General features: G+C 39.4%; 1 protein-coding gene across 1 annotated transcript in view; it reads left to right on the top strand.

Moving 5' to 3' along the window:
- The first annotated feature begins 3,549 nt into the window (after positions 1 to 3,549).
- Positions 3,550 to 23,333, top strand: part of LAMP2 (lysosome associated membrane protein 2) — a 30,723-nt gene continuing 10,939 nt past the window's right edge. Inside the window, exons 1-6 of the mRNA XM_037055534.1 lie at positions 3,550 to 3,740; positions 13,821 to 13,939; positions 15,065 to 15,278; positions 19,418 to 19,576; positions 20,763 to 20,950; positions 21,600 to 21,722. Of these exons, the coding sequence (XP_036911429.1) occupies positions 3,677 to 3,740; positions 13,821 to 13,939; positions 15,065 to 15,278; positions 19,418 to 19,576; positions 20,763 to 20,950; positions 21,600 to 21,722 (867 nt within the window). The 5' untranslated portion in view covers positions 3,550 to 3,676. The remainder of the gene's footprint in view (positions 3,741 to 13,820; positions 13,940 to 15,064; positions 15,279 to 19,417; positions 19,577 to 20,762; positions 20,951 to 21,599; positions 21,723 to 23,333) is intronic.

Genomic DNA, 23,333 nt, shown 5'->3' with positions numbered 1-23,333 from the left:
TATCCAGCAAAACTTTCATTTAGAATGGAAGGACAGATAATGTGCTTCTCAGATAAGGTCAAGTTCAAGGAGTTCATCATCACCAAGCCCTTATTATATGAAATGCTAAAGGGACTTATATAAGAAAAAGAAGATGAAAAATATGAACAGTGAAAGGACAGCAAACACACAGTTATTAACAACCACACCTAAAACAAAAGCACACCAAGAGGACAGCTAGATCAGGAGTGGAACCATAGAAATGAAGAACACATGGAGGGTTAGAAATAGGGGGGTGGGAGGGGGAGAAGGGGGGAGAAGGCATAGAAAATAGCATAGATGGTAGGTAGAAAATAGATAGGGGGGAGGGCGAGAATAGTGGGGGAAATATAGAATCTAAAGAACTTGAGACACGTGGACATAAACTAAGGGGGGAGAATGGTGGGGGAGGGAGTGTGCGGGTGGAGGGGAATGAAGGGGGGAATAGAACAACTGTAATGGTATAATCAATAAAATATATTTTAAAAAAAGGATTATCTATCTGGGAAGTTGCCAGAAACACAGATTCATGTGCCCTACCCCAGATTTGCTCAGACTGCATAATGAAGCCTATTAATCTGTTTTTAAAAACCTTTTGGTAATTTTGATGCATGCTCACAATTGAGAACCATTTCATTTTAGCAGGTAAGACCAGATCTTTGGTGGTGGTGTTGCGGGGAGGGTTGAGAAGAAACCTACTGGGGAAATCTAATAACATATCCCCATTCACCCAGCGAGCTCTAGCTCAAGGGTGGCAGCCCCTTGAGCTTACTGTGACCTGTCTGTTTGGGTTGAGCGACGAACATGCTACCACAGTCTAGAGGCATTTTCAGAAAAGGGGACTATATTGGAAGAAGAAAGGAAAAGAGTGTAGAAGAAACTAAAACGAGAATGAGTCAGGAAAGGAAAAATGGCAGAGAAAGAAAGCACATTAAAAAATCATAAGATGGCAAGTACATGACACTAATACCTCAAGTCCACTCATTCATTGAGTTAATAAGTGTTTATCATTTTTAAATTCTAAACCTCAGCTATCTTTATGTTCATTTCTTTCCTTCGACCCACATATTTCAGGCCTACGAAACCGAGGGTCCTTATGACTTTGATTAAATTTAGCTTTAAATCCTAGCTCTAGAAATCATATTTCTCTCTCTCTTTATATATATATATATATATATATATATATATATATATATATATGAATACCTCTCAGACACCTATCATCTCCCCAACCCCCCATAATGAGCAACTCATGAGGCAGTCAGTCCTGAGTAATGGTCACAAGGTTGGAACCTCTGGCAGGGTAAAGATAACATCTTCACCTAAGCTATGTTTCAGTTCCTGATCCTCTGGCTCCTTTCCTGTGAAACCAGACAGGAGAGCACAGGAACAGGACTCAGAAATTGTCCTCAAGACCTGAAGAAATTATTTATTACTCTTACCTCACCTCCAACCAATCAGCTCTGAGCACAACCCCAAAATCCTAATCCACAGTGTTTTGTGATTTTGTCCTTCTTCATCTATAACTTACATGCCATCGGGGAGTTGGGAGATTTGGACATTAGCTTCCTGTTCTCCTGGGTGTCACCATTCATAATAAAATAGTCTATATTTCTCCACCAGAATTCTCAGCGTTTAGTGTTAGGCTCTGCTTGAGCCAGGTGGACTGATTCTCTCTATTCCTCTGACCCACACATTTCATTGTCTAATATTTACCAACTGTGGTAAGGTAATTATTTCTTACACCATTCAGTGTCTTGACATGAGGGAAGTGTCTGCCATTGATCCCTGTTCCCTAGCAAAAAAGTCATGAGCACTCAAAGTTACTCCAAAGAGTCATTATCTACCTATGGTGGTAGGAATGTGTGTGTGTGTGTGTGTGTGTGCACGCCTGCTGAGGAATTTCACCCACTGAGGAGATATGAGGCATGGTAGGAGAGGAGGTGCACATAAAAGCACTGTGGATGCAGCAGTATACAGTCAAGTCAACACACATGAAGCTCAGATTGGAAGGGATTTTTCCGGAGTTCCTCCAATGTCGACCCTAGTCCCACACACTTCCTCTACCGCAGAAGTGCCCGGGGAAAGCTCCTTCAACTGGGCTGGGACAAGGGGAGACAGTGCATACAAAAGGAAGCAGTTCTCACAAGGTTTGGGGGGAAACATTAAACAACTGTGACTATGAAAGCTCAGACCAAAGCTTTGAGTATTGTTAGCCTATCTTTTTCTGGCAAAATACTCACCATTTACCAACCACTTCCCAAACATTGTTGTGTCTCATGTTCATGAGAACCAGCATTTGTTTCACCAGCAGTAACAGTTGTGAGGGGGGGGATTTTCATTAGAGCAGAAAAAGCTGCTCTATCTCACTGTGTTCCATTTTTTTATTTGATGACATTTGCAAGAGGTTATGGGCAACAATTCATTAAACTGGATATTTGACTCATTGAGACACTTTGCTTCTGTATATGTTAAATAAAAGGACATTCACTCTTAAAGAATCCTACAATTGTAAAGCTGGAGTTTTGAGAAAAATGCAGTGCGCTATACCAACTGAATCTAAATCTCAAGAGGTGAAGCCAAGGGGGCATCTCTAGTTTTAAAGCCTCACAAGTAATTTCAACATGCAGCCAGGATTGAGGAACAGCTTTTCGTAAAGCAAAAACAAAAAACAAAACAAAATAAAACAAAAAGGATCTACTGTTTCAGAAACTCTGGGGAATCTGTGTGTTATTAAAAATTGCCAGATGATTCTTTTGGAAACTAACATTTGAGAAGTAGTGCTTTACTTAAACATTTTTTATAGTTTTTGAATGCTTTCATTTGTTATATAATTGAGGTTTCATCTGTTCAACTGCCAAGTATACCAAATAGTATGTTTAGTATTAGTTCATTAAAGGATATTTACATGTATATATGCATAGGGAAAACAATTGGAAGGATGATGGATGGATAGTGTGTCTGAGTAGTAGGAATATGGATGATCTTCACCCCCCCTTTCTATTTTATTTCTATTTCATTTTTTTCTTTCCGTATTTAAAAAAGACTCTTCCTCTTTCCGAGTTCAATTTCCCCTTGTGAAAAACAGTGTTGTAACTTAGTGAACTTCAAGACCACGTCCTGCTCTAGCGGTTAGTGACTCCACACTACCCCCTACCTCCCTTCTCCATTTAATGGTATGAACTGCATAGGCAACAACAATGTTTGGAGAATCATCATGTATGATTCTTGTATGTAGTACGTAGTGATGCCTAGCAACAGTTTCTGCTCCAATAAAATTATTCTCTTCTTCCTCAAGGAGTCTGAACTGAAATAATCCCTACCATATACGTCCCTCAAAAGTTCATCCTCTCTCTTTCAACTCAGATAAGGCCGTCCGCGCATATCTGTTAATAAAGTAAGGACGATCGTGAACCAAAAAGCCAGGGCGTGGTCGCCCCGCCTACTCGCCCTACATCACTACCCCTCTTGCCGCGTTCAAGCACGGAGATTGGCTGAAGACAAGAAAGAGCCCCGCCCCTAGTCTTATGATCCGCGCTGAGCTCTCAGTCTCGGCTTTTGTAGCGCTGTGGTCGGTGGTCAGCGATTGTCTTCCTCCGTTTCCCCGGATCCTTTTCCGTGGTGTTGCTTCTGTTGTGGCCGCCTGCTCTGCGGAGTCATGGTGTGCTTCCGCCTTTCCCCGGTACCCGGCTCGGGGCTGGTTCTGCTCTGCCTCGTCCTGGGTGAGTTGTCGGGCCCTCCTGCTTAGTCCCTCCGCCTGGGCCCGGGGCGCCCAGTTCAAAGGCCACAACCCACAGGACTGATCCCAAGGGGAAGGGGTTGAAAGGCTGAACAGCTGACACTGGGTGGCGGCGCTTGCCCCATGTGGCAAGCAATGATCTAGAGAAAACCTGACCGAGGGATGGCGGGGGAAGAAGGGCCAGCGAGAGTAAGAAGGGGCAAGTAAGGGGGGGTAGTGGGCTGGACGCCTAGGGCGTAAGTAGGGAAGAGCGAAGAGTGGAGTGGATCCGGGTAGGAAGAGTCATTTGGGGAAGATACTGAGGAGTGAGTTTAGGAGGGCGATACGTGGTGATTCTGGGGTGGCAGGGACAGTTAGGAAAGTCCTGGTTTCCTAGGACCAGGGAAGAGTTTTAAAGAAGGTGGGAAGGTATGAGGCAAGAGAAAAAAAATGGGGAAGGAAAAGACTGCCTGCGTGAAGAACTTGGAAGGGAGCAGGTATGGTAGTAGACTTTAAGGGGCAGTGAAAGGGCTAGGGGCTCTTGTGGGTGGGAATTGGAGGCTGTGGAGGAAGGGTGAGTATAGACATGAGGATGCTGGACTTGAGTTACGTAGTTGGAATTTTGAAGGGGAAGGGACGTAGAGTGCCTGGGCCATTTCCAAGCAAGAAAACCCTGGAGAGTAAAGGGGTGGGAACTTCAGTGGGGAGTGAGTATGTGACTTAGAGGTGTTGAAGATGTCAGTTTTCTACCAGTTTTGCTACTTCTCCCAGCCAAAAAAATCCCTGGATGTTTCAGTTGGGAGGACCTCCCAGAAGAGAGGTTTGGGGAACGCATCTGAGTCTTTTATGCCTCTTTGCCTTCAGAAGTTTGCTTTCTTCTTCCCTATTATACAGCTGGCCTATTACCTGATTTTCAGAGGAGGAGGGTAGGTAACTTCCTAAGGATTGGGTTGCTACCATGTCCTCAGGATGGCTGGGTGAAATGTTGGCTGATTGTGCTGTGACATCCCCTCCATAAGCAGCCAGTTTAATGCCTGAAAGGTGAACTTTGACTAGAGTGTCTTTTCTTGACCTGATCCATCCTGTTTTTGCTACCCAGTAGCTCTTGCTATTTGTGACTTAATTTAAAAAAATAGGAGGAACAGACCAGATGGGAATGGAGAGGAAATAGATATATTAGGGGCCTGAGAAGACAGTGAGAGGTACACATCTTATAAGTCACATTTCAGTAGAATAAAATCAACCCCCTAGAACAGTAGATTTTCAATTAGGGGATATTTGGCAGTATCTGGAGATATTTTTGGTTGTCACAACTAGGATTGCTTTTAATATCTAATGTGTAGATGCTTCTGTATCCTACAATGCACAGGACAGCCCCCCTACCCCCGACAAACAAAGAAGTATCTTATCTCAGAATGTCAAAAGTGCCAAAGCTGAGAAATCGTCCTACAGAGCCATAGCGTTAGAAGGATTCTTGATGGTCTAATCTAGTGATTCTCAAGGATCTTTGCTGAGTGAGTCTGTCAGATCAAAACTATTTCCAGAAAAATAATGAGAAGTTATTTGTCTTTTTCATTCTAATTCTCTCACCAGTGTACAATGGAGTTTTCCAGAAGCTACATAATGAGTAACGATATCACCTTGGTAGTTCTGATGTGTTTTATTCACTTCTCAGTTTTAACTTCTACAGCAAATACCAATAGATAACAACTCCCATAAACTAAAGCTCTTTGAGGTTCTTGTGGTTGAGAGAGTAAAGCGGGTCTTGACACAAATGTTTGTGAATCCCTGATCTAGTCCAGCTGTCCACACAGTGCAGGAAACTCTTCTGTAGCCCTTCTGAAAGGGGGCTGTGAAGGCTTTGCTCAAGTACAATTTGAAGCTTTTGTGCTACTGAGGGGCAAGCAATCCTAAGAGAGGATTGTTTACCAGAAAAGCACCTTATCAGTGACTAGAACACATCTGACCAAGGCATCTGTTAACCAGTAATTAATTCACTGCTAATTGAATCTGCACAGACACAGCACTGTTATTGTTTAGAGAAAGTAAAAAAAAAATTGTTGTCCTACTTGTTGGTTTTCATGTCATTAATTGTGTTGTTTTTGATGAAAGCTGTTTTGTTTTGTTTTTACAAAAGCCATGCTTGCTCTGGCAGAAAATAAACAGGCAAAAAGAAACATAAAAGAACCCATCAGCTCATCTGCTAGTTTGCCATTTATTGATTGGGACTAACTAGAATCATCCTTTTGGAAGATTTCCAAGATTGATTCCCTCCACTTCCAAGATCACAACAGGATTTGGAGGAGTGGAAGATAATAATGTACCCAGATCAGATTTTTTCAAAGGTACCAGGATGAAATAGAAACCGTTTCTTCTATACAGCTGCCTTTTCTGACAGCTGTTGGTTCAGTGTGCAGTAACTCCTTCCATGTGGATTTGCCTCTTGAAAATTTAGCAGGTCTTCAGTTGCTTGTTGCATTTGGCATGTTGCTTTTAAGTATAAGAATGGCCACCAAGAATGGGTTTTTGAAAACTCAATAAACATTTGTAAAGCACCTGTTACGGATCTCATGCTGTTCCTGAGTACTACAGAGGGTACCCTTGAAGGATGATCTCTTCCAAATTTATAGTCCCATTAGTATTACCATTCGAGCTATGCTACTTTGTGATTTTATAACTCTACCCCAGCTGCACCAGTAAGTTTACTTTTTACAAATAGCTGCTTTTGAGTAAGTATAGAAAATAATTCTCTGAATCTATGTATTGGTCTTTTTCAGAGAAATTAAATTTTGCTGATATTTATTTCAGCTGTATCTGACTAGAGAACTTTTTGGAGAAGAGCTATATAGAGGCATTATGGAGTGCTAAGTGAATGTCCCTTCCTAGCATCATTGCCTAACTGTGTTCCTTCTCTGTGACATCAGAGATTTCAGAATTCTATAATGGTTATTACAGAATTCTGTACATTATTGATTCTTACAACTAGTGACGTCTGGTTTTTATGGGATTAAGGCTTTTCTGGGAGGGAAAAACCTCGTAGAAATATCCTGAGTGTGTGTGGTTCACTGGTTGGAGCCCATCCTTCCCACAAATGGTTATTTAAATGCCTATTGTGTACCAGCTGACATACTAGGTGAAAGGGATAGATAGAACAAAGGGAACAACAAATGAGGGCCTTGATCTCAGGGAGCTTACATTTTAGCGGTAGAAGACAGCCCCAGCAGATAAATAATAGAATTTCAGATAGTGATAGGCGCTGCGAAGAAATGCAGCAGGTAATGTGGAAGAGGAATGAGCAGATGCTTGGAGTGGGTGATAGGATCAGAAGGCCTTCCATTTTTGTGTGACATTTCTGTTGGAAGGAGGCCAGCCAGGTAAGCATCTGGAGGAATAAGGGTAAATCTTGACCTTCCTACATTCTCAGGTAATTACACTAGCCTTTCTACTCTTTTTTTTTCCCTAACAATACCAGTCAAGTCTCCCCTATGGTATTGGTTCCTGAGAGTGGAGACTATCTTATGTACTTTTACTTCCGCATGCCTACCTAGCACAGGGCACATATTTAACCCTGTGTAAATTTTTGTTAAGGGTATTCATTGGTGGGCACTGGGTATATGATGGTGAACTACACCTGCTTGGTCTCCTTACTCTTTTTGAATCTTAAATTGTGTTTTGCAAGAAGTTTTTTTGTGTGTCTTCAGATTAAGAACTTCAAAATCAGTGCTAAGTAGTGTAGATAATTAAAACCAATTTACTGAAGTATAAACTAATATAATAATGCTAGTATCTTACCTGTAACCCTTCAGATATTCCTACATAATATTGAAAGTTAACATGAAGAACAAGGAAGTCTTTGGTTTTCACAAAGAACCAGCCTCTCTCCTTTTGGAGGTGATTTAAAAGGAATGAAAGCATTGAGATTTTTCTGTAGCTGTACCACATTTGGTTAAACAGATAACTTTGAGTTCAGGCTTCTGCTGAAATTATTATAGCCGTAATAGAGCTACTTGAAAGAACAGGCTTATTATTTGTCCATTAGTCATTGGTTATCGCATCTGATAGGATTATAAATATTCAAACATTTCCCATGACTGCAGCTTGCTTCCTTTATACCTTGAGTGGAATTTGTGATCAAGGATTATTTCACAGTACTGCGCCTAACTTAAGTGATCTATTGGTGCAGGAAGGCTGCACTTCCACATGTAGTGACAAAAGCATGCTGATCAGGATTTCATATTACAGTGATGAGAGATCTCCAATCCAAAAGCACACTTTGTATGTACTTGCTGGTATCCTGCTATGTGTTGTAAGAGTGTTCTGAAAGTCTGCCAAGTACCACTCAGCAACAAACCATTATTTGAATAGTGTTGAATCTTACTTCCTTACCTACTCCCTGACCTTAAGAAATTAAATTATTTTGTAGCTTGCAATCATTATTTTCTTTTTGAAGAGATTTACCAGAAATCAAGAGTATCAGCAACTGAATGTGATGATTGTACCTATTATTAGGAATTGTGAGGAATTATATGTAAATGAGGAACTGTTGATCTGACTTAACAAACCTATGAATGGAAAAGAGAGTAAATAGGTAGTATATGCCTATGTACTGTTTTTTCTAAGACACTTTGCTCAACATCGTTCTGAATTGATAACTATGAGGACAAGAATTCATAAATTAATATGATGGAATAAGCATACACCTAAAGTTGGGAAGGATCCCTTTAGGTGCTGTGTTTACTAGAAGGGAAACTTGTGAGCTAGAACCTCTAGTTTGCTTGGCAAAGTTCTCTTAGCTCTGAAGGGTTTACATGCTTTTGAAGAACTTATTAGAGAAATACACACACTATAATTCTTCACAAGGTTAACTTGCCCAGAGTCTCTCAGCCAGTAAATTGGATGGCCTAATTTGAATTCTAGCTCTTCAACTCCAGGGATGGGCTCTTAATCACCTCATAATATTACCACTTAAATCATTGTTTCTTATTTGTTTTGCTTTACCATCAGTGTTATGTTCCCACCCACCCCACCTTATTTACAAATGTGTGTTTTTCAGCTACATTGGGTCAAACAGACTTGTAAAAACCTAGGCATTTTTTGTAGTATCTTATGCTTCAGGAAATAAGTTCTGAGTTCTAAAAGAACCTAGAAATGATCTCTTTGGAAACAAAATTGAGAGGATATTTGAATTTGAGAAAGTTGATTTTGGGGATTGCCTTTATCTTTTGTTTGGAAAATAAACTCTCAGCTCTATAATTACATACTGCAGGATATGTTCAGCTGTGGTTTTTTAATGGCATAAAGACTTTAAACAAAAATGGCTTGGTGGTTCTAAAATTAAACACAGAAATAAGGACAGAAATGGCTTGCTGGAGATTTTTTACCAAAGTGTAAATGTTTCAACTATAAACTTACCTTATGAGAAAAGCGTTATTCCTAGATTGGAATCCATGTCAGAATTTGTTCAGAAAACATGGGGGTTGAAGGAGTATTCAGAAGACTGATAGGTTGGGTTCATGATTTGGAAGAGCTAAAAGATTGGCCTTCCTGTAATTAGATAAAGCTATATCTCAGGTTTTTATTGCAGGGTATTTTTACCTCTATATAATCAATCAGTATTTATTGAGAATCTAATATGTATTCAGCACTACTAGTAATGATAGGAGATAGAGCAGAGGTAATAGGCATAATTTTCCCCACCACAACACCCATGATGGATGACATTCATATAAAAGACAAACTCCTAGGGGCTGTGGCGTGGATAAGATCATCTGTTTAACAGGGCATATTGGAATTCAAACAAGATGCAGAGACAGCATCAAAAGGGAATCTCAAATCCATGCATATCATTCATTCACAGACTTTGGTATTTTTTTATTAGGTAACGAATTACTTGCTGCATGGTATAATTTACCATGGCTCATCTGTTCCATATGTTAATCTGTTGGAGAGTGACAGTTGAAAACTGTTTTGGAGCTTATGACAATAGGGAACACAGGGCTTGCAGGCATAAAATAACTGAATAATTCAGGATAGTATGAGATATATTGAAATGTTGGGATATGCACTATGACTGCCCCTCCAGGGTTTTTATAATCAAGGAAATCTTTGTGTAGAAAATGGCTGAAAAATAGATAGTATATCCGTCCAGGTTCTTCATTGTAGGCAAGAGAAATAAAATCTGATTGCTTTTTAAGCAGATACGGAATTTATTAAAAAGATACTGGGGCACATGCATATGCTTTGACCCCACAATTTCATTCCTAGATATATACCCAACAAACACATACATATGGGTTCACTGACGTGTCCCTTTGAAATAGGACCAAACTGGAAACTGTCCAAATGCCCATCAACAGTAGCATAGATGAGTAGTGGAGTAGTCATCCAGTGACAGAAAGTTATACATACAGAGTGAGAACAGACAAACTGTAGTTAATAAAACAATCGAGGTGAATCTCATAAACATAATAATGAATGCAAAAAGAGAGCATAGTAAGTGATTCCATTTATATCAAGTGGAAAATGAGGCAAAATTTACCTATACTGTTAGAAGTCAAGATAATGGATACCCTTGGGAGGGAAATGGTAATTGGGAAGAGGGAGCCCAGGATGCTTCGGGAGTACTTGGAATGTTCTGTTTCTTGTCACAAGTGGGTTCAGTTTGTGAAAAATCCTTGAGCTGTATATTTAATATTATGTATACTTTTCCCTTCCATATGTTATGCTGTGCATTTTTCCATATGCATATTGCACATCAGTAAAATTGTCCTTTAGAAAATGTGCATATTAGGTAGTGCAGAATTACTGGAGCTCTTGGCTATATATCCCAATGTCTGGTTTAATATCCCAAATCATGTTCCTGAGCAGCATTTCCACTGCCAAGTATTGGACTGCAGCTTGTACCACGGGCCACTGCCACTGGTGCAACGAACCGGCTCTGCTTGCTTTGTTCCCTGGGAGCTTGATCCTGGTGTAGCTACTTCCATCTGGGGGTAATTGTGACATTCCTGGCTCCATTCCCCAGCTCTCCTATTCAAAATCTGATGTGGATGCCTTTGTTAGGTGGAGTCTAGCACAAGATCCCATTCTTGCTGCAAGGGAGGCTGGGAAAGCAAATATCTGACATTTTTAGCTTTTAAACTACACAGCAATATCTGCCAGAAATTGTTTTAAAAAACAAGTAGTGGAGTGAGTATTTCAGAGGAAAACCTTCCTGAGGTTAACATTTATGTCAGTAGACAAAGTCAATTTCAAATGTTAGGTACAATGTCAAGGGTAGAGATTGACTCTAAGGCGACATGTGGGTCCAGTAGAACAAGTTTAACCAGATCAAAGGGTGTGTTCTGGGAAAATGGTTCGAGAGAAGTTGAAAGGATAGGGTGGGAAAAATTACGGATTAGTTTGAAAGCCAGGCAGAGGAATTAAAATTTAATATGGGAATTTTGGAGCCAATAGAAGTTCTTTGTGAACAAGAAAGTGTCCGAGAGGAAGAGGTATTCAAGGACCATTAATCTGGAAGCTCTTTTAGGAGCAGCAGCTAGGAGGTGTCTAGTAATTTAGGGGTTGGGTGCTGGATTGGGAGTAGAAATAAAAGACGAAGATAGAGGGAAAAAATCAATAGGACTTTAACAAAGAAAATGAAGTAGAAAGTAATTCTCATACTTTTGAGCCTGAGTTGGAGAGGCTGAGAAGGGGACTGGTTTGGAGAAAGTAGAAGCATTAAGTTTAGTTTTGGAATTGTTGAGTTTGAGGTAGCAGGTCTTTGAGTAAAAGCAGTTCCTGTGTGGTTGGAGGTACAGACCCGACAGTGAGTAAGCTTAGTGGAAGGAATAGCTCTCACAGGGGGAGAGAACGTGAAGAGCTTGGAACAAGTATGCCAGAGCCTTCAGGGGTATTGTCAGATCTCAGCTCTAATGTAGTGGTAAATTTAATGTAGTGGAAAATTTGGACCACAACCTGTACCTTCTGCTTCATAAAGCTTCACCTCGGCCCCCACTGTACTATCATCATTTTATGTTCTTTCTATTACTGTAACATCCTTGAAAAGCAAATGATTAATCCATGTGAAGCTTCTTTCAGTGATTCCTAATAGTTTTGAATGCCTTGAATACAAGGAGACTATGTTAAAGCTAGGGACTTTAAACAAGACTGAAAGAAACAGCATGTAACAAGCAAGCCTCCAGTTCAGTAGAAAAATTATGACCTGGAGTTCTCAGCCCCACTACTGTGGGTAGGCTTCCATCAGTGATAACAGCTCCATTCCATATTGTACTTGGGAAAGAATGGCTGTAAAACCTACTTAGGCCTCACAAGGCCTTTTTGAGCCTTAGCCAATACTTTCAGGCACTGTCAGTAACCGCAAGGTTTAGCTTAATGTACAGGCTTGGCAAGGCAGCCCAGATTCTGGAGCCTGACGACAGGCTTTTGTGTGTTGCTGAGGCACGCCTTCTTAGTATTCCTCTTAGGACTTTATTCTCTTGTCATCTATAGCATGTCCCTGCTTGTAGGTGATGCTGATTTGCTCAGATATCATTAAAAGATCTGCAGCTATCCTAACAGGAAAAACAGCTCATTTCTTGGGTAGTGTGTGAGACACTGAAGAAAATCCTTAGATGGTTTGCTCATCATTGATGCTGCTGGAATGTTTGCCAGCATATAGTACCTTGAGTCCTCTGGCTCTCCAGTGTAATAAGGTAGTGTCCTCCCTGTGTTTACCCTAGTGTAGAAGACCTGAGTCAGGTTAGCAGAAAAGCCTTAAGGATTTTCTGTCTCTGGATGGTTTTCTCTGCCTCATAAAGAGGTAACAGTTTGAGAATGCTGGAAGTGACTTTGAGTCCATGTCAAAGGATCCATCAGCCTTTTTAATCGATTGGTTTTTTATTTATTTATTTTTTTATTTTATTGTTGTTCAAGTACAGTTATCTGCCTCTCCCCCATCACTCCCCTTCCACCCCAGCCATCCCCATCTCCCTCCCCTGATTCCGCCCCCACTTGGTTTTGCCCATGTGTCCTTTATAGTTGTTACTGAACACTTTTCTGTCCATTATGCCCCTCCCCGCTCCCCTCTGGTTGCTGTCAGTTCTTTATTTTCATATGTCTGGTTCTATTTTGCTCACTTGTTTGTTTTCTTGATGAGGTTCCACTTATAGGTGGGAGCGTATGGTATTTGTCTTTCACCGCCTGGCCTATTTCACTTAGAATCATGCTCTCTAGATTTATCCATGCTGTTGCAAAGGGTAGGAGCTCCTTCTTTCTGCTGCAGAGTACTCCATGGTGTAAATGTACCATAGTCTTTTGATCCACTCATTTCCTGATGGGCACTTAGGTTGCTTCCAGCACTTGGCTATTGTAAATTGTGCTGCTATGAACTGATCAATTAGATTTTAAAGTGAAACAAAGTGATGAACCAATATTCCATCTATAAAAGTTATTATTGGTGGAGCAAATTTTGCAACTCTGCTCCTTTGCTCACATGGTATACATACTGTGAAAGAGTTGTCCCACCTTCACAAGAAGGAAGTAGTTTCTTGTGAAGTTTCTTGTGATGTGAAGTTTCTTCACATCAGAAGAAAGTAGTTTACAAAGACATCTGTGTATCATACTTCATGTAGTTTGTGATAGGCTTTAAGGCAGCAAGACCACAGAACATCAGATCGGTCTTTAATTTTTGCAGAGAAAGTTCCATGAGCTGGTTTGAGAGAAAGAGGAGTTTAACAAGACCCCTTCCAAGCTACTCCTTACCTCATTTACCTTAAAGGACAAAAATCTGAACAGGCAAACTATAATAGTCTACAACAAAACTAGTGAGGCACAGATGAGTGTGGGAATTACTATTAGGATGCAAAAGGGAAATGTCACCAGTCTGTGCCATTACCTAAGGTCAAATAACCATTCCTTGGGAAGAAGTAATGCTTTATCAATAGCATTCCACTAAAAGTATAAAAAAGAATAATCACCAAGATACCATGTCTATTAAAAATATTTGTTTTATTTTAGAGTTGGTTGAACTTCAGTGGTGGGTGTAAGGCTTGTTTTATATATGTTTTCATAGTATAATTTTAAAATCTTATTCTTTTAAATCTAGGAGCTGTTTCATCTTATGCATTGGAACTTAATTTGATGAATGCAGAAAATGCTACTTGCCTTTATGCAAAGTGGCATATGAATTTCACAATACGCTATGAGACTACAAGCAAAAATTATGTAAGTATTTTTACTTTTCTTTGAATCTTATAGCAGGAATTTAATTCTACTCTTTTTCTTCTTTACCTACATTTATTCAAATAAGATTTCATATGTTAACCTAACACGTAAATTCTGTGAGTTTTTTAAACATTGATACTTGATGGTATTCTGATTAGTGTGGAAAAGAATATTTTAATTCATTGGTTCTTTGAAGTGTTTTTTGCAGTTGCTTAAGAGCAAATGATCTGAAGACTCTATGGTGTCCTGACTACCTCTGTAATATTTTTAACATGTCCTAACATCAAAGCTTGTTCCCTTTTTAATAGCTTGCTATTAAAAATCTTCCTCTTTGGTAGTACTTCTCAATCCCTTTGCCTTTTTATTTTCTTTTAGTTAAGGTCCTGCTTGCGTGCAACCTGATTTTTTTTTAAAAATCAACAGAAGTTCAGGCCAGTATTCTGTTTCCTTTTAGACATAGTCCATTAATTTGTGCAGAGGATTGGTGTGTAGGTGAGGAATCTGAGACTGGTTTACACAGCAAGTCAGACAAAGGGCCGCCTAGCCATGGGGGATGTGTGATGTAAACCGAGTGGTACATCCTGCGGAAGGACTTGGTGCTCATTACTGCCTTTGTGTTCCTTGCCCCCAAACTCCATGTCTGTTATGTATGTCTGTATATATTTATATATTTATATTATTATTAAACGTATTGGGGAAACATTGATTAATAACATAAGCTTCAAGTGTGCAAAATTATAATACAACATCCGTATATTGCATTGTGTGCTCACCACCCAAAGTATAGTTTCCTTCCATCACCATATATTTGACCCCCTTTACTCACTTTGCTCTCCTCCACACCATTTCCCCTCTGATAAACACCATTCTGTTGTCTGTATCTCTGAGCTTGTTTTTGTTTTGTTAGTTACTTTTTATCTTATATTCCATATATGAGTGGAATTTTACGGTTTTTGTCATTTTCCATCTGGCTTATTTCACTTAGCATAATGCTGTCAAGATTCATCCATGTTGTCGCAAATGGCAGTATTTCATCTATTTTATAGCTGTGTAGTATTCCATTATGTATAGGTACCACATCTTCTTTATCCAATCATCCACCAATCAAACTTCTTTTTCTTTTAGAAAACTGTAGCCGTTTCAGACCCTGTCAATGCAACATACAATGGAAGCGTCTGTGGGGATGATCAGAATGGCGCCAGAATTGAGGTGCAGTTTGGATCTGGTTTCTCCTGGACTGTGAATTTCACAAAGCAGGTGTCTACTTACTCAATTGAAAGCATCTCATTTTCCTATGACACGAAAGATAACACAACATTTCCTGATGCTAAAGAGAAAGGTAACCTTAATACTTGGGTTTGTGTTATGTTCTCTTACTGTTCATTAGCAAAAAATGTGAACAACTTAAAAATCATCCTTATGCACATCTGTCTTCCTAACTAGAATGGAAACTTTATGTTCTTTGTCCTCTTCACCTCCATGTACAGCACAGTGTCAACACAGCAGTGATATTTGCTGTACTTTGTACCATATAGTACCCTAACTGTATTACCAGCAGCATCTCATTTAATCCTTCCAGTAAACCTGAGAAGGAGATATTATCCCAACTTTACAGGTGAAAAAAAATGAGGCTGGATGAGATTACATGATTTTCCCAAAGGTCACACAAGCTATTAAGTGGGGGAGCTGATGTTTGAACTAAAATCCGTTGAGCTACAGAGTTCACACACTTAAGTGTTAGCGTTTATGTCATTCCATAGTGGGCACTCAACAAATGTTGCATCAATGAGCAAATCCTTTACTAATATCTATTAAATGTGTACAAGTTCAGTAACCTAAAACCAGCAGAAATGCTTCATCTTCAAATCTTTTTACCATTTAGATAGGATTTTGACTGAAAGGTAAATGATGATTAATTAAATGTAAAATGAGTGGATTCAACATTTGCTGCTATATTGAGACAATTTCAGGTCAAAACAAACTTAGGAAAAGCATTAGCAATTAGGTCACTCTTATAACTACCAGAACTGAAATGAGTATCAAAATATTTGAAAGGCATAGATAGTGGAGATTTTCATTGAGTTAGAAATATAATTCTCTCCTTTCTTCCCCCTCTGTTGAGATTACAATTAACAGGTGTTTGCAGTCGCCTAGCAGTTCTCACCAATATTACTTCATTCTGACCCCAGAAACAAGTACACGTGCTTCAGTTACCTAGACCTGGGGATAAATGACTCTTTTGGATATATGGATATCAAAATATCATATTTTAAGGACCCAGAAGTGAACGTGCTTATATAAAATGGGAGGTGTCACACACTGAGACTTGGAAATCAAATCCTAGTTTTCTTTTTATAATCTCTTAGTTTGAGAGGATAACTACAGCAAGTTTGTTGTGGGATATCTTATATATTTTAGCTTTGGGCTCTACATTGTTTTTCAGAACTAGTATAAGATTTGCTCCTCATTTTCAAGGAGCTTATAAACTAGTTGGAGAGACAAAGTGAAATTGTTTTTTTCCAAGCGATATGGAAAAATTGGAACGCATTGAGATCCATGTGAATTTGTTGTTGTTGCTTGTGCTTAGGGGGTGGAGGGAGCGTAAATGTTTTCTGACAATGTCAGAGCTCCAGACTCACTTAAAGTACAGAGTGTACTTTGCATTTGGTACATAGTCTTAAGCCCATCTGTACCGTGCAGGCCTGTGGTTAAGAGACTGGATTTAAAGTGTTTTCACAAGGGGGTCCTGGTTAAGGACGGGCACAGAGGCCATGGCTGGGTAGCTCAGTGGGTTAGAACATTGTCCCAATACTCTGAGGTATTGAGTATTGATCTGAGTTTGATCTCTGGTCAGGGCACATACAAAAATCAACCAATGAATGCATCAATAAGTGGAACAACAAATCCATCTGTCTGTCTGTCTCTGTCTCTCAAATAAAAAAATTTTTGAAGGGCATAGAGAAAGGAGAGCTCATTTTGTGTTGGAGAAGTAAAAAGTAAGACCTGAGCTGAAACTCTCATAATGTAGAATTTGAATAAGCAGAGAACTTTGAGCAGGGTGTTTCCAGCGGGGGGGAGCATAGCATGTGCAATATTAATTGGAGAGCCCCCTGGTAAAATAGAGGCTGTGTGTATAGCAGAAACAAAATCAAGTTGGCTAGGTGGCAGTGGGACTAACTTATAGGCGGCCTTGGAAGCCAAGGAAAGGCATTTTAGCTTGATGGGGTAGGCACTGGGAAACCATTTTAAGTTTTTAAACAGGAGAAGGATGTATCAAAAGCAGAGGCAGTAATTTATAAAGAATGTTCTGTGGGATTAATTTGGAAGTGAGGATACCGAAGAGACAGAGAGGCCCACCTAAGAGACTGTTAGAATAATTAGAGTGTGGTGTATTGAGTGCCCAGACTGAGGGGGTAGCAGGAAAAGCAGGTGGAGTTTAATCTGACACATTTGAGGGAACAACTTTGGACTCGAAAACATTAACACCTATCTCTTCCACTTTTTATTTTAAACAAGGGGAGATCCCAATATTTTTCAATCCTCACAGGACCATATGTTTATTGATTTCAGAGAGAGAGGAAGGGAGAGAGAGAAACACTGATTGGTTGCCTCCCGTATGTGCCCTGACCTGGCATCAAACCCACAGCCTAGGCATGAGCAACCCAGCTGGAGCAGGGAGGACGCTACTTTTTTTTTACTACTAGCAGCTGTGTAATATTTGAAACCATTTGGAATTTAAAAGGGCTTCCTTAAATGGAGTGTTGATGGGTTTTGAAATAATTTAGTGGTTTCTTTTTAGGCATCGAATAATTAAAGTGACTTTGAAACCACTGTTTTCTTTAATTTTTTTCATGATTAAAATACAGAAAAGTACAGAGAGTAATATAACAGGCCCGCATGTGCCCATTACTTAGAATTAGTAAATGCCATTGCTTTTCATTTGCCCCATCTCTTTATTTAAAGAAATAAAATTTTACATTTGAGGTTTCCACTGTACCCAGTCTCCAGAGCCATTTCCACCCCTGTCTCCTGAGAGGTAACCACTCTTGTGAACTTTGGGGTTTAGCCTTCCTGTCTGTGTGCTTATACTTGACTAATACATATGTCAACATGTATGTTCATAAATAATACAGTATAAAAATGATAGTTTTATAGTTTAATTCCAGTATTTCTACACCTTGTGTTTTCACTCTTGTTTTTGAGGTCTGTGTATATACAGTGAGTTCATGAATCTGTTCACTTACAGTAAAGGTGAAAACAGTTTTTGGAGAAAAATGTTCGAGTTCATTGATTACAAAAATTTTTTCCCTTTGGCCATTAGGGGGTGCCAGGGCAGCAATAATTGGCTGCCTTGCTATGTGCTGGAGAGGTGCAGAAGGCAGCCTGTATTATGGACCTTGAATAATACCTTCCTCCCTTGCTGCTTCTCAAAAAGAAACTAAGCCATTGTGGTGGATAAGTGTGATCACCGTCTTTTGAAGGTTTACTATAGGAATTATAATAAATACTCTGTATAGAATGGCCGTAACTCACTGCTTTCACATTCTGAAGATTTCATGAAATGGAACAGTCTGTAAATTCTACCCAAGAAGAGGTTCCACAGGCTCATGTAGTTACTGTAATTTACTTTGGGATAGTGGTACAAAAAAGAAGGATTCACTGTAAAATCCTTGACTGATGTATCTCTCTTCCTTGTTTTGTCACTGTCCTGTTCATGCTACCTTAGAGATATGTTTTTAGTTTGGCCTCTTTGCTTTCTTCCTACTGCCCCGCACCGTCTTAGTTGAGGCATCCCCCTTCTTTCTTTTGATCTTATCCATGCCGTCAACTTTCTAACTGGTTTTCCTCTTAAGTGACTTCATATTTCCCTCCTCTGTCTATCCTTTACACTTTTACTATCTCCCTTAAAATAAGTTATGTATGTGCTGTTTATATCCACCTTTATTTTTTTTTAAGATTTTATTTATTTATTTATGTATCTTTAGAGGGGAAGGAGAGGGAGAGAAATATCAATGTATGGTTGCCTTTCGTGCTTCCCCTGCTGGGAGTTGGCCTGCAGGGAACTAGCCTGCAACCCAGGCATGTGCCCTGACTGGGAATCGAACCGCGATCCTCTGGTTCGCAGGCCCGCGCTCAGTCCACTGAGCTACACCAGCCAGGGTTTATCCACCTTTAAAAACAAGCTGATCTTCCATGCTAACAAAATAAAACCCAACTATCCTATCCCTCAATCAGATAAGATGCTTCAGGGTGTAACCACCTGTGGCTTGTCTTCCCTTCCTAAACCCCATTATGTCTTTGCTCTTTTGCCCTGTGTTTCAGCCACAGTGAATCTGTTGTTCCCTGAAGATGCCATGCCCTTTGTCACTTCAGGGGTGGGGTGGGGCAGGCAGACAGAAGAGAAGAAAGTCCAGTATATATTTATATTAACACTTTCCTTCCTTCCTGAAAACAGCTATTGTTAATTTTGTTTTGCAGAAGTGTTTACTGTTTATAAATCTGTGACATCCAGAATTCCATTGGATGACATCTTTAGATGCAATAGCATATTGACCTTAGAAGAGCGTGATGTTAACCAGTACTATTGGAATGTTCACGTGCAGGCTTTTGTCCAAAATGGCATAGTCAGCACAAAAGGTGAGTACCTAAATTGTATATTTCTGTACTTGGGTCCTATTTAGGATGAGTGTACCAGATAGTTTTAGTTGAAGTTGTTACCTGCAAGTATGCATGTTCTAAGACTTGTTCGTAGTTTTACATTAGACTGTAAAATTTTTACAAATAGCAATTCTTATTCTTATGGAATTTGTAATTTTAAGTTTATAATATACCTGTTGTGGAATGGTATTTTAAAATGCTCTACCCATAGGGTTTTCAGCTGATCCAACCTACTCTTTGTTTAAACAAATCCTCAGATAGTGCTTTTGATTTTTTAAGGCATTTTTTAATTTTTTTTAGATTTTATTTATTTATCTTTAGAGGGGAAGGGAAGGAGGGAAGGAGAGAAGGAGAGAAGTATCAATGTATGGTTGCCTCTTGTGAGTCCCCTGCTGGGAACTGGCCTGCAGCCCAGGCATGCATGTGCCCTGACTGGGAATCGAACCACGATTGTGTAGTTCGCAGGCCCGCGCTCAATCCACTGAGCTACACCAGCCAGGCCAGCTCTTTTGCTTTTGATGATCAAGACAGAAGCAAAGAAATTAGATTTCTGGGTACTAACCTTGAATTTTATTCATGGGTTTTGTAACTTGCATATGACTTTATGGAAATGTAATAATTTCTCATTCACCAGTTCTGGGAAACTACCAATACTTCCTGAAAAGAGGATTGAAATGCGTATGATTTGCTGTAAGGGTAACACAAGTGAAAGGTTCATTTATATTTAAATCATTCCATGATTTCTAAATGTTCTTCTGGTAAACAGTACCCTTCCTTATAGTGGTGGTATGTGAAGAGAAGAGGCCTTGGTTGGGGCAAAATGTTTTCAAACTGAAATCTCTTATATTCATGCAAGAGGCAGGTGAAATTCTATGGAAAGAAAGGGACTTAAGGTTCTGAAAAGATGGGTGTGCGGCCAGCCATGTGTGAGTAGAATATAAAGCATTTGGATGTGTCTGAAGCCTGTCTACTGTGTCCTAACTCTTAGACATTGTCTGCATATGAAGCAGCAGTTTGAGAACTGTGTCATTTACTTAAAAATATGCTATGAAGGTATTCCCTTCCCTCGTTTCAGACTTGATTGTGAGAAATAGTTTGCTTTTTCCCTGGCATCTTACGAATTCGGAAAATGTGTACTTCGGTTTATTCTGTCCTTTGTTTATAGAGTTTCTGTGTGATAAAGATAAACCTTCAACCACCGTGGTGCCCATTGTCCCCACCACTTTGCCGTCTCCTACTACAACACCTGCTCCAAAGGGAAAACCAGATACTGGGTCCTATTCAGTTAAAAATGGCAGCAGCACTTGTCTCCTGGCTGACATGGGGCTGCAGTTGAACATAACTCAAGATAAGGTATCGTTGTTTATATCACTCACGGTGAAGTATGGCTGTTTATTTTCATAGATACATTCTATTTGCATCTCCTTTCAAACCGTATATGCTACACTCAGCTTAAGAGTGGTGTTACTAGAATAATGGCATTTTAAATGGAGATTTGATGTTGACTCATTGAGTTTTGATGACTTTGGAGTTACTATAATCAGGAAGAGTTACTGTAGGTTGATCTGTGGGAACAGCGCTGCTAGCTATCTGTTTCTTCAGCTGTTCAATAGCTTGAATCATACAGATATGCTCAAGTGCAACTTCCAGTTGCACTGTTCCACTGAGGATACAGAAGGCGCGGCAACAAACAAATCCCATTTCCAGAGTCCCGTGACTTAAACAAGCCAGAGAAATGGCTCTTATGCTCCATAAAATAAGTGTATTTGCATTTGGCTTACTAGAAGCTTCTCTCTTGTTTTTCTTTTTTTTTTTTAGTCATCTGACTCATAGCTTGAGGACCTGTGCCAACTTTGTTTGAATGTAAGACACCATAAACCTAAGTATCGAGGCAAAAGGATTTTTTTTGTTCCCCACTAAAGTTGGTTTTATTAGGAACGTAGGGTTTTCTTGTTGACATTTATGATCAATCTCTACCCTTCCCCACCTTGTTCCCCTAAAGGTCACTTCAATTGTTAACATTGACCCCAAAACAATGAACTTCACTGGCAGCTGCCATTCTCAAACTGCTCTACTTAGGCTGAACAGCAGCAACATTAAGTATCTTGACTTTGTCTTTGCTGTGGTGAGTAATGGATTTTTCTAAAATTAGATTCATTCTCTTAGAAACATATCTGAAAGTGAAAATAGGTAGAGAGAGAGAATGTGTGTGTGTGTGTGTGTGTGTGTGTGTGTGTGTGTGTTGGGGGGATGTTTAGCTCTATCTTCCATTTCAACACTACTTAATTATAGAGTGTAGTCCATTGATTCCTGTTAATCCCACAGGGTCACCTCAGTGGTCTATGGGCTGGATTCTTATATTAGTGTTGACCAGTTGTGGCTATTTTGCTCTTGTGTAGACCTTAGGGTAGAAGGAAGAATTAGCGCACATCAAAAAAACCTTTCTAATCTCTCCATGTACATAAAGTGTACATGGAGAGGTTAGAAAACATATTTACTACATACAGAAAATATATAAAAGATAAAGTAATATGTACAATGTAATGATTTTTCTATTATTTGTTAGAAAACTCTTGTTTGTGTACTATAATATTTTATGCTTTTTGAAGGCTATACTGTTTGTAATAGTATCAGTAATAACAGCAAACATTTATTAAACACTTGGTATGTACAAGGCTCTGTATGAATACCTTGAGTGCATGAATACCTTAAATCAGGACAGTTTATAATGGCAGCATTTGGGTTTTTGTTGTTCGTGCTTGTATCAAGGGCTGAATCTGAAACAGAAAGTTCCAGGTTAGGCATACTTTGTCTACTTCTTGCTAGCATAAGTGAATCATTGAGAGCCTTTATTTTCACCTTCTCAGAAGCAATTATTATCCCCACATTTTGAGGTGCGTGTGTGTGTGTGCACGCATACATACACATGCGCATATTATAGCGAATGGGAATGAAAAGGGGGCATAGTTATCAGTGATGGAAAACGTTGAACCACCAAAAGTTCTCAAATTAGGTTATCGTATAAGTGGGTAGAAAACAGTTCTGCTTTCAAATGACGTAGTATATCTAAGGGATGGGGAAATAGCCTGAACCTCTGATATAGAAAAAGTTAGGTCTGTTGTTATTTTGTATCTAAAGTTGGTTTCCAGAGTCTAAAGCCTTTTTCTCCATGGCCTATCTATGCCAGGAATTAAGGATTCTATTAGACAATTATATTTTAGAAAGGATTACAAAAATCTCCCTTTTTCTAACATTCAAATCATTCTTCTGTTATAGTATGTATATGACCAGTGAATTACTATTAAAACCATCTAGTTACACCTGTCCTTTTCAGTGTGGTAACAGCAGGCCTCCACAGACATATTCTTTTAAAGTTAGTGCATGGTGATTATATTCTAGTCCATAAGAATGAGAAAACTAATATTGTAGGTTCATTCCCTTTTGAGTGATTGAATTTGATCTTTCTAGCTCTGGTAAGATACTGAAAGAACCATGGTTTCTTCTGACTCTCATGTGGAAGTATTAGATAATTACAACATTTAATTTGCACAGCAGACTACTTTAAAATGTAATCCAAGATAGTGATATTTTAACCATGCTCTAGGTACTTTGAAAATTCAGGGAACACCTGTAATGTCACCACAGCTGAGTGGGATAGATCCTACCTTCAACCCTGTCACAAGAGTGCTTCCTAAGAATTTATTGAATTTAAGTGTGTTATGCACAGGATGCTATC

This window comes from Sturnira hondurensis, unplaced genomic scaffold (genome assembly GCF_014824575.4).
Source record: "Sturnira hondurensis isolate 20B ecotype Veracruz unplaced genomic scaffold, ASM1482457v3 Scaffold0008671, whole genome shotgun sequence".
NCBI lineage: Eukaryota > Metazoa > Chordata > Mammalia > Chiroptera > Phyllostomidae > Sturnira > Sturnira hondurensis.
Note: the sequence above shows the minus strand (reverse complement) of the source record. Positions and strands in the feature narration are given on the sequence as shown.